Source organism: Protomyctophum bolini, assembly GCF_963924005.1.
Source record: "Protomyctophum bolini genome assembly, chromosome: 6".
NCBI classification, from domain to species: domain Eukaryota; kingdom Metazoa; phylum Chordata; class Actinopteri; order Myctophiformes; family Myctophidae; genus Protomyctophum; species Protomyctophum bolini.
The window spans coordinates 11,002,121-11,017,072 of record NC_137867.1 but is presented as its reverse complement, the minus strand read 5'-3'; the positions used below and the strand labels follow the sequence as shown (position 1 = coordinate 11,017,072).

General features: G+C 44.1%; 4 protein-coding genes across 4 annotated transcripts in view; 1 reads left to right on the top strand and 3 right to left on the bottom strand.

The window, feature by feature from the left end:
- LOC308316553 (uncharacterized protein) overlaps positions 1-5,372 on the top strand; it is a 54,501-nt gene extending 49,129 nt beyond the window's left edge. The window contains exons 15-18 of the mRNA XM_080765229.1: positions 896-994; positions 1,476-1,633; positions 1,800-1,851; positions 3,135-5,372. Of these exons, the coding sequence (XP_080621355.1) occupies positions 896-994; positions 1,476-1,633; positions 1,800-1,851; positions 3,135-3,271 (446 nt within the window). The 3' untranslated portion in view covers positions 3,272-5,372. The remainder of the gene's footprint in view (positions 1-895; positions 995-1,475; positions 1,634-1,799; positions 1,852-3,134) is intronic.
- Positions 5,373-5,944: 572 nt separating this feature from the next.
- Positions 5,945-7,896, bottom strand: LOC308317167 (EH domain-containing protein 1-like; the record flags this gene model as incomplete). Its single annotated transcript, XM_080766001.1, has 1 exon — positions 5,945-7,896. The coding sequence occupies one exon, from the start codon at positions 7,894-7,896 to the stop codon at positions 6,283-6,285; it is 1,614 nt and encodes a 537-aa protein (XP_080622127.1). The 3' UTR covers positions 5,945-6,282.
- Positions 7,897-9,361: 1,465 nt separating this feature from the next.
- Positions 9,362-10,339, bottom strand: LOC308316894 (kelch domain-containing protein 3-like; the record flags this gene model as incomplete). Its single annotated transcript, XM_080765680.1, has 1 exon — positions 9,362-10,339. One exon carries the CDS (start codon positions 10,337-10,339, stop codon positions 9,362-9,364), a length of 978 nt encoding a protein of 325 aa, XP_080621806.1.
- A 3,520-nt stretch (positions 10,340-13,859) lies between these two features.
- On the bottom strand, positions 13,860-14,912 carry LOC308317338 (UDP-glucose 4-epimerase-like; the record flags this gene model as incomplete). Its single annotated transcript, XM_080766268.1, has 1 exon — positions 13,860-14,912. The coding sequence occupies one exon, from the start codon at positions 14,910-14,912 to the stop codon at positions 13,860-13,862; it is 1,053 nt and encodes a 350-aa protein (XP_080622394.1).
- Between the last annotated feature and the right edge of the window lie 40 nt (positions 14,913-14,952).

Sequence of the window (14,952 nt, the reverse complement as noted above, 5' to 3'; positions counted from 1 at the left end):
GCCCCGATCTAGCTCTGGTCCAGGGTTGGGGTTAGAAGGACTTCCATTAACACTATGGGACTTTTGAGCCTCTGCGCACGTTTCACAGGCTGCACACCCTCTCGTCTTCAGTCAAAATGAAAAGTACACTTTGCTACTCACTTTCCTTAGTTGAAATTAATTGAAATGAATCTAGTTTATATAGAACTATATAAAGCCTGTTGCAAATCGATGATGTATTTTGTCCTTTTGTCCGTTTTTTGGTCCATGCCTATTCCAAAGGCCATTCCTAAATTCCTGAGGATGATCCAATAGGATCAAGACGTTAACAAGCAATATACAAGTGGAGCTGAGAAATATACCAGCGTTGCAGACTTTATTGTTTTCCATTCATATTCCAGCTCTCTGGGATGCACAATGTCCCTGAGCTATAGACGCAATTTCAAATATTGTCTCACTGTCCATATTAACTGGAATATGAAGTTGTTCTCCGTTATGATGGGTACCATTGTTTATGGGTCCTGCAAAGAGTTTTAATCACATTTCCGTGAATGTTATTTCTGTTGTACTGGCATTTGACCACCGTGTATCGCCTTTCTTCATTTTCCAATGGAGAGAAAAGAAGGTCAAATAAGATTTTTAACAAAAGAAAATAAAGCTTACACTCCCTTCATACAATTGGTTCATCCACCGCTAGATGGCAGTAGCGATAGTTCAGCTCCTGCCACCATAGATTTGTTTTCCATTGTTTTTAGAACGAGAGTTGTAAGATTTGCGGTAAGTCATGATTATAATGTTTTAAATGAATGCCCCTTTAAAATCAGTTATATCAGTCTTTGATGAGTTAAATATTGTTTAGGAAATAAAAATAAATAAAGCGAGACTAGGATTCTGACCAATCACACGTCGGTTTCAGATGGAGAAGTGATTTTCCAGGAAATCAAAGAGGAAGCTACGATCCCGACAACCAATGGCGTCGCAAACGGAGAGGAAGACGAGGATTTGAACGGCACAGGTTTGTTAGTTAGTTTTAAAAAAAACATTGCAAATAACGATTTTCTGTCTATTCTATTACCTCTCTTTCGGAATCTTATAGAAGTAGCAGTGTTGATTTAAAAAAAGCATGAAGAAAAATGTTCGTCGGCTACCTTTTTTCACTGACGAAAACTAAATAAAAATTAAGCGCTGACTAAAACTATGACTATTGGCAATTTCATCAACAAATAAAAACTAGACTAAAATGTTAAGGAGGGGAAGAGATTCAGTAAAACCAAGGAAATAGATCTACAAGCTCACTTGCAGATCTGCTATTTTCGGCCTAAACCAGGCATTATGAGTAACGACGCCATCTGCTGCCTGCTAAAGACACATTTTAATCGACTTTAAGCGACTATAATCGTATGATATTTAGCCAACTAAACTAAACAATTTGATGTCTAAATCAACGCTGAGAAGTAGAGACGTTAAATTGTTCTTACGCGTGTGTTTTTTCCCAGAACGTTCTGTCAGTCCGTCTGACACCGATCCCAGTTCTCCTGAGCTGACCAGTTATGACCTGCATGGGAACATGGAGGAGAACCCAGAAGAACCATGGAACCATGGGAACATGGAGGAGAACCCAGAAGAACCACACATCTCAGAGAACGGACAGCAGGTAGCTAGCAACCACACGCACGCACGCACGCACGCACGCACGCACGCACGCACGCACGCACGCACACACACACACACACACACACACACACACACACACACACACACACACTCTAATCTAAACTGTAATCTCTCTCTCTCTCTCTCTCTCTCTCTCTCTCTCTCAGGTTGTAGCAGACAGACAGATGTGTGTCCGCGCACTGTACGACTACCAAGCAGGTGAGATGTCATAAAGTTAATAATAAATGTGATCAGAGTCAGAATGGATCTATCTGATCAATATTTCTTCGTTCAGAATTAAATCATTCCGATCAGAGATTCCAACTTAACTGCTTACATGATGCTGCTAAATGAAAGTAATGCTGGTTTACAGCTCTCAGAGCATTTTCGGGGCTATTTGTGTTTCTGCTGTTCTTTCTAGTCGAGCAAATGTCTGAATGACACACGACGGCCATTCATAAAATTCTGCAATCAATCAAACATTATCAGACCATTTTTTAACTAAAGGTACAGGCTCATAGCGTGCCACCAAGTAGCACGCTACGAGCTTGTAGGTCTGCTATTTTTGAAAAATCATGAACAGCTTTGAATATATACTCTTTCAGAGCGAACGTTTTTAACTCAAATCTTTGCTTCTGGGAGGTGGTCCCTGAAACAACACATTTTCAGATGGGGGTCAGCGGCCAATTTCATATATTTTTGGGGGTCCTTGACATGAAATATTGAGAACCACTGATATAGAAACATGAGGTTTTTCAGGAAAGAAAAAACATTTTTTTAATTCCGACGTCAGGCCTAAATGGGTTAAGACAGAAAAAAAAAAAAAAAGCCAGAGGCTGGTTTCCATCAAACATTCAAACACTCAAACAACTGGACAAAACAACAGGGCAACAAAAACACACCAACATGTTATTAGATCCACATTAGGGATGTCCGACATTGTCTTTTTTGCAGATATCCCGACATTGTCCAACTTCTAATGTCAGATACCGATATCAACCCTATACCGATATACAGTATGCGGTCGCGGAATTAACACATTATGCCTAATATTATTGTGATGCCCCGCTGGATGCATCCGTCAATGCAAGGTTTTCCACATACAAATAAACATTATTCACTATACATTCGGGAGAAACTGAAATGAATTAAAACCTATACATTTAAACTGATAACAATATTTTCCCATCTAACATATCGGCAGACAATATCGGGAGGCCGATAATATCCCTAGCCCACATAGTATAGACATAGCAGGTATGTACATGAGGTCATGTAGCGGGGTGTGGTCCTCCTCTTCATGGGTACAGGCTTTAGTTTCGACATACTATTGGTCCGACAAACGACAAACCCAACCTCAAGCCGCGCATTGTTCGCCAAACATTAACGCATGTTCGCCAACCTTAATCCGGTCGTTTTCCGCATGTCGGTCCAATGGTATTATTGGAAATGCGTGGGCACCCCCTCTTCACCGTCCTCTTCCTCCTCTCCCTCCCTCACAGAGGACGAATCAGAGATCTCCTTTGAGCCTGGTGATATCATTGTCGCCGTGGAGGCCATCGATAAAGCCTGGTGGAGAGGATGCAGCAAAGATGGCCGCCAGGGCCTGTTCCCTAGCAACTACGTAGAGACCATCTGAACCGTCTGTCTGTCTGTCTTGTATGTCTTGTCTTGTCTGTCTGTCTGTCTGTCTGTCTGTCTGACAGACAGAACGTCCCAATGCTTAATTTATACCACGGCGTTGCATGCCAAACATAGCCGATCTAAAAGCTCACAGCGTGTCACGGACGTGAGCTTGTTGATCTCATTTGACAACATTGTACGTCGGCTTCAGACAGACAGACAGACAGACAGATAGACAGACTCATGACAAAGGTGCAGCAGATTATGCTGACAGAGATAAACACACACACACACCGATTACCGCACGCACACACACACTCAGGGACAGCATCTCCCCCCATGTGTCATTGTATCTCTGAAACGTCTGTACATGTTACGATTTATTTGATGAATTAACTCATTTCTATTAATGCTTTGTGAATCTACAGTATGAGCGATTAGTTGTTTTCTTTTGCAGTTTTGTCAGCGCTGCATTGTCAAGCAGACAGCGTTAATAGTTTATATTGTCGCTGTCGGCAGAAACCTTGTATTGTATAACAATGCTTATACTTTTCATTTTTTCCCCTTAAATGAATGTCCTACTTTTTATCACAGTACAGTGTCACACAAAAGTAGCGGAAATAGCCAGGGGAAGAAATAGCGGCTGTATACGCTCACAACGCGCAGTGGCGTGTTGTGAGCTTTTGAAAACTATTTTGACTGAAAGTGGTTAATTGTGTGTGTGTGTGCGCGTGCGTATGAGTGCGTGCGTGCGCACATGCGTGCGTGCGTGCGTGTTTCACACTTATGTAACCAATGAAAAGTATTAACAAGAGCTTGTGACTAAATAATAACTCCATGATCCATTGGAACGAAGGTTTCCTGAACCGTTTTGGACATACAAGGTTTCTGACAGAGACGACACACATGGACGACGGGGTGTGTTGTGTTGATCATTAACACACATCAATGCCGCTGTGTTCCAAAAAGAAACAAATCAGCCCCTGCAATTTTACTCATAATTATGGACATGAAGCATCAACTGATGGTGGAAATAGTATAGATTTATCCATAAAGTGAGAAAGAAAATAAATGTTTTCCAAGTGTTCTTATCAACTGTAACTCGATATCATAAACAGACAGAATCGCAGGTCTGATGTGTTTATTTCTGGAACACAGTTCCACTTCTTGGATTTCTCTGTGAGATTTTCAATAGAAAACGATACTTCCCCCGGTCCAGTTGGTGGTGGGAGTTGCGTCAGCACTTCGGTACTATATCTTCTCTTACAGTATCCATTGTGTGGGGCGGGGCCATAGATCATTATCCATAATGTTATAATTGATTATTATGTCTGGAATTTTGCATATCATTTACCTATCATTTGCATAGCCTTTACTTTTTTAAATCATCAAATATTTACATTTAAGTCACAACACGCTTTTTTTTTAACAAAGATCAAACTCACAACACGCAAAAAATAATTCTGCTCACTATTTGTTAAAGTTTAATTGCACATGAATAATATTTGAAATACAATGAATAAAAATGAATTAAAACACAAGTTGACACAACGTATAGCGTATGTGTTGTTGTAAAATGTATTACTGTATTATGTGTTGCTCTTATGTGTAATTTTAATTGTTTTAAACGTTTTTTCGCTCTACATTTAAAAATACCTTCGCACAAAATAAAACCTTTTCTGCGAGTTTGCCCCAGAATACGGATGCTGGGGTTTGAGTTGTTACTAAGGGGTGGTTTCTCTATCTACAGTATAATGTACATCTGTCTGCATTGATTATATGTTGATTTCATTATTATTATTATCATTATTATTATTATTTTTTACTTTTCCATACACTGCATCACTGAATAAACTTTGCTTCTGTTAATGTGTTTAAGTATTTCCAGAGCTCGTTAAAAAGGAGTTGTCTATATCTTTGTCTACGTCTGTCTGTCAATATTTGTGTTGAATAGGTTTGTACTTTTTGTACTGAGACAGTTACGTTGACATTGTACTTGGATGTGAGGAAAATACCACACAAGGCGCACATACACATACTGTACGTATGTATGTTTTAATGTTTTGCTTTTCAAGTCTTAATTTCACTACATCTGTATATAAAAATGTATAGCTTCATATGTGCCGTTTGTGCCGTCTTTGCCTTAATCAGAGAATTATTTGATTTGTATGCACTTTGTATTTACCACAAACTTACAAATATACCATCTAAGCCTAAGGTGTTTTTTGGCCTCCAAAGTGATCAAGAAAGTAAATCAAAGAATGGACTGATTTGACTACTACTCTGCCTTTAAGGAGAATTCCATGCTAAGGCTATCTTACCTTTATTTGTAGTTGTTACATCCCCAACAAAGAGGTCCAGGTGATCTATCTATCTATCTATCTATCTATCTATCTATCTATCTATCTATCTATCTATCTATCTATCGATCGTATCTAGCTATCTATCTGTACAAAAGCGGCCCGGAAAATAATTTCCCATGCATTCTTCCCATAGACGTTTCAAAAAGTATTTATTTAAAGATATGTAAGCCTCGGACAAAGCCAACTCGGATCGTGACAAATCATGACAATAAACACAATATTTTGGGCTGAACAAATACTTACAAAGAAGAAAAACAAAAAAAGGTGTTGTACCCTGCCCCTTTTTTCTTCTTTCTAATTATTTGTTCGGCCCAAAAAGTGTTTGTTGTCACGATCCGAGTTGGCTTTGTCTGAGGCTTACAGGTCTTTACTTTTTGAAAAGTCTCTTCTGGGTCCCTCGTCGTTCTGAAAGGGGACGGGACTGCGACTCCATTCAATTGGTTAATTGTCATTCTGTCCCAATGGAAACGGATTTACTCTCAAGTTGTAAATATTGTATCTTGTTATTTATGTAAAATAATATGACTTAAATGTAAGGCGCTATAAAGTAGTAATGTAATTCAGAGTTCATGGAGCTTTACAATGGGCGCCCCGAGTCAAAACCACAGTTCTATAGGCAACACGTAGCTCTATAGGCTGTGACACGGTTGCCAGGCTGCTCTTCTCAGGCCCCTGATAACTGGGCCTCCAGTAGCGGCGCACGCTTGGACGGCGGCAGCAGGTGTTCAGGCAGGTTGGCAGGAAGCTCGTGGCCTTCCAGCTTGAGCTTGATCAGATGGTTGGCCAGGGCAAACTCCTCATTGTCCAGGAAGTCGTCGTTATCCATGACGGCCAGCTTCCAGATCTTCCCCAAGACCGTGTTGGGAAGCTTGGACTTAAGCAGCTCCTTTTTGGCTGCTGCGGCCGACACTTGACCATTGACGGGAGAGAGAGCGTAGAAGACCTCGTCGTAGGTGGGCTTCTCGCGACTCACTACCCATTCCCGATCACCGATGCCCTCGCTTACCCCCACACCGTATCCCAATCCAAAAGGCCCCTTCGTGGACCCCTCGAAGGCTCCGCCCTTGACTGAGGGGCAGGACATGGAGGTCTCCTCGTGGCGCACCACGCTCATGAGGTGGGCAATGTCATTGGCCAGCATGTCCTCCACTCTCTGCAGCAGCTTGGGCTTCAGCGACGGGAACTTGGAAAAGTCCTGGCCGTCCAGCAGCTCTTTCATCTTGTGGATATTGGGGAAGTCCCCTCGCGAGATCTTGTGCTCCTTCTCGATCTTCTGGTAGATCAAGTCGAGGTTGGAGAGGAGCTCCTTCTTTTTGGATTCCTTCCTAAACATGCTGGGCATCTCGCTCTTCAGTGAGCTGATGATGTAGGCGTGCACCATGGCGAGGCGAGCCCGTTTGATCAGGTCGTTGAGCTTACGTACAGCTGCGTTGCGCGGCAGGGTCTGAATGTCTGAAAACAGGTCTTGCTCCTCTGCTTCAAACAACTGCCTGTTGTCAGGGACCATTTGCGCCTGGGACCAGAAAGAGCCGATATACACACGCACCACCTCAGGTGTGTTGATGATTTTGCCCAGGGCCCACATGAGGGCGCCATGGACCCTCATCAGTTGCTGGGTGCTGATCTGGTCAGCCTTATTGAGTACCACACGCATCTTGTTCTCATGGTTCTTCAGGCCTCGGATGACCTCAGAGAACTCGTCTGAGATGTCCAGCTTGTGAGCATCAAACAGGAGGATGATGCGGTCCACTCGCTCGGCGAACCACTCCAGCACGGCCGCAAAGTCATAGCCTCTGCAGAGCCTCTGTTTCTCCCCTGAAAGGATTCCGGGGGTATCAATGATACTGATGCTCTCCAAGACTGGATTAGGCATCTGTGCACACATGAACCTATTCAAGAATTGGTTGCCAAAACAGTTCAGCTTGTGGAATGGCTTTCTGGGGTCGACCACCAGAGCGTTGCCTGGTATCACACCCTCCTGTTCACCGTGCATCACAGCGATGAAAGAGTCAGTCGTCGGCTCGGGGCCGATTCTCATGCCGGGGAAGTCCTGGTCCAACAGGTGTCGAATGAAGGTGGTCTTCCCGGTGGAGTACTGACCCACCAGGAGCACCATGGGCTTGTTGTCAAAATGGCCGTCTTCCAGTGGTGGGGAGTGGAATTCGTGGAATCGATACGTGTTCTCCAGTGGGAAGAGTTTGGTCCGGTACAGTCGCCGCAGCCCCTCTGAAACGTTGCTATACACCTCAGGATTTTTCTTTCCGTTCTTCCTGAACATGGTGGCCTTGTCTTTTCCCATGTTGTCAGTTTCAAACCTATGTTTAATAGTGGTGTGGTCTATCAAACTAATACGTTTCTCTCTCTGTTGGATGGAGTTGACAAGTAATCCTTAAAACCTTTATAGGCTGATCAGAGTTCTGGTCTGACATCATCACAACACAAAGTGTTGCCATGCAGGCTTGCAGAGGGCTATGACTGCCTTCCAAAGTTTGCGGGCCCTGGGTAGGCAACCCTGGCATTTTGATGCAAGTCATCTCTGGCACATCACTATTGTTACCGTTTTTTTTCCTATTGGGAATAAAGTCCAACCCTTAAAAAAAATCCTGTTGGTATTAATAAAGTGACAACTTTTACAATATTTTGGAGAAAATAAATTAACACTGAGGTGCCCACAGTGTTTAGGTGCCCACTCTTCCTGCTATTTTCAGCATGCACGTGATTGTATATGAAGATTAAATCTGGCTTCACTGTGGGTCGTGTCGGAAACTCGGAGTGTTTTGTTGGACGAGGCGATCATGTATTGTACATACTGCGCTCCTCGATGCAAAATATAACAAGCTATTGGACGCTATTTTCTGGTGGCAACAACATGTTTACCTCAGTGTTTTGGGTCGAGACTAGCCCCAGTATATGTTCCCTCAGCACTACACTCATTCTGTAGCTCCGAGATGAGGTCACACCCTGGGCCACTTCCACCGCGGTTCAGAAACGGCGCATGTTTCCACAAGGAACGCTTCTTACCCTTTTCTGCACAATAAATCCAAAAAGTGAAGGGCTACAAACGTTTTACACTAATTCAAACTTAACCCGAGAAAATCCAACTTTAAACGGTTACACGAGCGTTACAGCGGTTGTTTAGTCAGACGCTTCCATGTTTATCAAGGAAGTCGTGCATGTGCGTGCGTGCATGTCGAGTGAACTGAAGTCAGTTGGAAATGTAATTCTACTTTCCACCAGGGGAGGCGCCGGGGAGGCGCTAAAGCTTTTCAACTTCCTTGAAAAAACATGCTAAACAACCGCTAGGAGGGGCCCAGGGTGTCACCTCATCTCCGAGCTACAGAATGAGCGTAGGGAGAGAGCACATAATGGGGCTCGGTCGAGACATGTTCTGTGCATGGCTGTCTGCGTGGATCAGGATCAGCGCGTCTGGTCTGTGAGCGCACAAGCACATCATCTTCGGCTCGCTACAACTCGATCGCGTTGCGCGCACTCCAGTGCACGTTCATTTGGTGTTGGATATTATATTATGCTTTAGCAGGAGCGGGACAGATTGGTGTTTTTCCGCACACATTTAGGCCTGTTTAGATGGAAATCTGGCACACAGTCTTGAACAAAGTGAACTGTCAGAGAGGGACATTCACACATGCCCAGAATGAACGCGTTCACAGTAACGTTCAGCACACAGAAATACAGGACGTTTAGTCACATTCACACAAAATATGAACGGGTTTGTGAACGATCGTTCAATGAACGCGTTCAGGGACAACACTGGTAGTCATGGCCGTCAGTTCCCAAATTATGTTGTGTGGGAGTCCCGACTGCTCCAGACCGTACTGAATAACTGTGAGTTTGCATAATGTCTGTAGACTAGGATGCAAGTCTAAGATGTAAATTTCAGTATCAAGCAGGATGATACGATCTCCCACCATGGAACAGATCCTACGAGAACTTGGAGATGGGCATTTTCCCTTCAGCTCAACCTTCTTCCAGGAGATGGTCTCTGGATTAAATTTCCACAGATCATTGAGGGTCTCGTCCCTGTTGATGCCACCAAATATGTACAGCTCTCCATTGTAGGCAAAGGCTGAATGACCCCAGCATCTTTTTGGAAAAGGCTCTGTAGAAGGCATGCTCATCCAGTGGTTGGTCTCTGTGTCAAACATTCTGATGTTGTCGTCCTGCTTCACTATGCCTCCAAATACAAACATCTTTGTTCCGATGATGGTGGCCGAGTGACGTGATGAAGCTAGGGGTGCAGTGCCTCTAGTGTTAAGTGAAGACCAGACCATTGCGGTAGTGTCCAACTTGTAGATGTCATTAGTGTGTCCATTCAGATGAGTGCATCCTCCATAGACATACATGACCTTCCCCAAGGCACAGGCTGTGTGGTGAGCCCTTGATTCTGGAACAGTCCCAGAAATATTGGGCTTCAGCCATTTGTGGGTGTCGACATCAAAGGCATAAAGCTCATTACAATAAGGAAACCCTCCAAAGATGTAGACGATATATTCTACCAGCACAGCTGTGTGTCCGAAGCACCTAGAGGAAATATGTTCTCCTCTAGCCAATGTCATTGGGGGCAACTTCATCAAGTGCAAAGACATTGTGTTGAATACATAGTTATTCCCCAAGTCAAAGCAGTACACCTTGTGCCCCACTTCTACGGCAGCATGGAGGTTTAACCATTCCCTAACTTTCAGGTGGACTACGCAACGAAACATCTCACTCTACATAACCAAGAATGTATACTTGTCCACTTATATTCCACGTATATTGATACAGCGCCAGAAAGATTGGCTAATCTGCAAAGGTGATGGGATGGATTAGCCAATCAGAGAAGCCGATACATTTTGTGCTCCCTAATATAGCAAATAGATTGCCACCCTGGGAGCCCATGGGGATCCCTGTGCGTTAGACATGGTGTGACATTGATGCAAGTTGGGAATGAATTCCCTACTTGGTAACGCTATAACCTTATACCCGTTGTCAGAGTGTATAGAGAGATCTGTTATCTGTATGTGTCTGCCCGCATCACCTTCATGCCCATAAATGGAGATCCCTGATGTCATCAGTATATGGTCACATATCCATGTGGGGATTATGGGCATATTGGATGGATTAGCGGTTCTGGACAACATGCCATGTGGGGTTTTAACAACAGAATGGAGGAAAAACACTGTGTACCACCAACGGCGAGGGGCTGGCTGTGTACTGAAACAAAAGACATAGCTTCAACATAATAACTCTGATGCAAGTAATTCATCTTACAACAAATGCACCAAAACTCTGTATAGTATAGTCTAATTGATGAATAACTGTGACTCCTTAAAAGGTAAGCAAATACCAAAAAAGCCTGGCAGTGGTTAAACGCAGCCTGAAACAAATCTGGAGGTCAATGAGTTTTAAAAAACAAACCTTTACAAGTATTTTAATGCTTTATGACAGTATCTATTCTTACAATTGTGAAGTTGGTAGCCAATGAAAAGCGCCAAAAGATGTGAACATGTCCGAGTTGGTAGCCAATGAAAAGCGCCAAAAGATGTGAACATGTCCGCCACTAGCCAATGACCTTGTCAAGGCACTGAATTGTGCATCGCTTTGCCGAGTGGGATACGCAAATCAATACATCTGCATAGTGCAGGACGAAGACAGAACACACAGTAACATGTTAGTGCATCGGCATAGTGCAGGACGAAGACAGAACACACAGTAACATGTTAGTGCATCGGCATAGTGCAGGACGAAGACAGAACACACAGTAACATGTTAGTGCATCGGCATAGTGCAGGACAAAGACAGAACACACAGTAACATGTTAGTGCATCGGCATAGTGCAGGACAAAGACAGAACACACAGTAACATGTTAGTGCATCGGCATAGTGCAGGACGAAGACAGAACACACAGTAACATGTTAGTGCATCGGCATAGTGCAGGACAAAGACAGAACACACAGTAACATGTTAGTGCATCGGCATAGTGCAGGACGAAGACAGAACACACAGTAACATGTTAGTGCATCGGCATAGTGCAGGACGAAGACAGAACACACAGTAACATGTTAGTGCATCGGCATAGTGCAGGACAAAGACAGAACACACAGTAACATGTTAGTGCATCGGCATAGTGCAGGACGAAGACAGAACACACAGTAACATGTTAGTGCATCGGCATAGTGCAGGACAAAGACAGAACACACAGTAACAAACCTGTTGCTATATAATTGCTATTAGATACAGTGCCCAGAGCCCAACACCCGCTGCTAGCAGCTCACATCTGCCACTTTAAGCCCCCAAGAGACGATGGGGGGAGCATGCCACTTGGACACTAGCCTGAAAGTACCCAAGCTTTTCTTGGCATAAACGGATGTGGGCTCCCTAATATAATGGTTCACAAACCATACAGTGTGCAAACAAACCGCCTGTGGTCCCAGAGGGTAATCAGAGGGTAATTGGACACAGGCTGGGGTCTGATCTGCCTTCTTTGGGTTGCCTGGAGTATGGTGTCTGCTGCAATACACAAACACCCAGTGACTTACTTTTGTGTGTTTTTGTCCCCGGAAAAATAACAGCCTACTTGACCATACAACTATACAGCGTCACATGAAAGCGTCTAAAGTATAGTAGATATATACACAAGCTCAAAATGCGGCGTGAGGTGACACGTTCAGAGCTTGTAGATCTGCTACTTCTGATGCTTTCTAATTTGAATGCTGAAAAGTAACAGTCAGTGGACATATCTAAAATGACACGGATGCTTTCCCGGTTTTAATGGGTTAAAGCAGACACTGTAAAGATTTAAGAAACAATTACAACTCATTGTTATCGGTCGGACATCTACGGTATTATTTGGTGTTGTTGGCCACATGTTGTGTTATACAGTATATATGTAGTAAACACAGACCACACAGATTGCAGCAGCTAAACCTTTTATTTCAACCATTTAAATCTCTTTTCTTTGTGTTCAGGTGGGCTTGGATGACGCTGGAGGATGACCAGCGGAAGTCTGACCTCTACGTCTCGCCCGTGTGGCACGTGCAGTGTGACCTGCAAACACACGTAGACATACAGTGCACGCACGCACGCACACACAAACACAATGTTACTGTAGCAAAAAATATATATATTAAAGCTGTGTTAGCTACTGTACAGTATAGTAATAGGGCTTTAAGCAACTAGTCGACTTTTCAACTTGTCGACTAGTAAATCCACTAGTCAACCTTGTTGGTGTTTTACCCGTCTTTGTAGGCCTCGATATAAAATAGATTATAGTTATAGTCACCGATGTACACAGTTTTTAAATGTACAACTTTTTTTTTTACATAATAGGTAGGCCTAGGTAAACAACTAGTCGACTAGTAAACTAGGCAACTAGTCAACTTGTAAAAATCACTTGAAGTGAAAGCCCTAGAATGTAAACATAAACCATGTTTACACCTGTGTCCAGGCTGCACATTACGGATATATTGTTCTCCAACGCAACTGCCAGTATTCAGTTTGTCCTGAGGTGTGAAAATGAAAAATCACACCCGTGTGAAGAGAGGGGCACTAATGTATTAAAGTCTAACTCATGTTGATTAGGTGATGTAATGGTGATGTTAAACAAACGGTGCCAACACAAACACAAAATACATTTATTGTTAATGGCATTCAATGTTCGTTTTAGGGACAAATGACGTACATTTTCCTTTCATTGTCAATGGCGTTTTAAAACAAACATTGAATTAAAAACAAACATTAAACCTGTATAGAAATGAAAAATGAAATGAAAAAAAAGTCACACCCGTGTGAAGTGAGGGGCGCTCTTATCATCATACATGTGAGAAGTTCAGTCACACGGTGTAGAGTCGCTGTTTCTTCGCCTGGAAAGGAGCCAGCTTAGGTGGTTCGAATGCCTCGGGCGTCTCCCTAGGGAGGTCCTTGAGGCACGTCCCACTGGGAGGAGACCCCGGGGCAGACCAAGGCGCAGTTGGAGGAAACACATCGACTAACTGGCCCTGGAATGTTTCGGGATCCCCCAGGAGGAAGTCACTAATGTTGCTCTGGAGAGGGAAGTCTGGAGCACTCTGGTAGAGCTGTTGCCCCCGCGACCCGACTACGGATAAGCGGTTGAAGATGGATGGATGGATGGATCATCATACATCATCTCATTCCGGCCAATCACAATTTGCGTCCTCACTTGTCTTCAACGTTTGTGTTTACACAATGTTTATAAACACTTGATGGAGCTGGCCTAGCTTTCATCAAGAGATGACGGCGTTGTTAAATCCATTGGGGTTTTGGGATTGCCATCGCCACAGGTCCTCACACATCGTCTCCAGGCCAAAGCTGGCCTTCCATCCAAGTTCCTTCTCAGCCAGGCGAGGGTCTGCATAGATGGCTGCGACATCCCCTTCTCTTCGAGGGACGATCTGGTAGTTGATCTCCTTCCCTGAGGCCTTCTCCATAGCTTTGACCATCTGCAGCACAGAATAACCAATCCCTGTTCCCAAGTTGTACACTTTGCAGCCGCAGTTGTCCTTAAGCTTATTGAGAGCAGCTATGTGTCCTTTAGCCAGATCAACAACATGTATATAGTCTCTCACACCTGTTCCGTCGACTGTGTCGTAGTCATTCCCAAATACGTTGAGGTGCTTTCTTCTTCCGATGGCAACCTGGGCTACATATGGCAGGAGGTTGTTGGGGATTCCCTGTGGTCCATCTCCTATTTGGCCCGAGCCGTGAGCTCCAATGGGGTTGAAATAGCGCAGCAGCACTGCATTCCAGTCCTTTTCAGCCTTGCACTGGTCAACAACCATCGCCTCGATGAAGTACTTGGTCTTGCCGTAAGGGTTGGCACAGCTGCCCACCGGATGCTGCTCGCTGATGGGTAGTTGCTGCGGCTCGCCGTACACCGTGGCCGAGCTACTGAAGATCAGATTGTGCACGCCATGGGCCTGCATGACCTGCAGCAGGTTGATGGTGCCGGCGAGGTTGACATGATGATAGCGCAGTGGCTTCTCTACTGACTCCCCGACGGCCTTCAGACCAGCAAAGTGCATCACAGCACTGAACGCATGCTTCTGAAAGAGCTTTTCTAGTCCAGGTCGGTCCAACATGTCTAGTTCATGGAACTCGATGCTGGTGTCCAGGAACGTCTCTATCCTGCAAATGCTTTCAGGTACATCCCCATGTCCTCGTATGGCATTGCTGAAGTTATCCATGACAACTGGACAATAGCCTGCTTCAATGAGCTCCATAACACAATGACTGCCGATGTAGCCACCTCCACCGGTGACCAGGACCTTCTCAGCCATTCTCACGAGTGATTCTCCTGGTTTTTAACCTTTCTCAAAC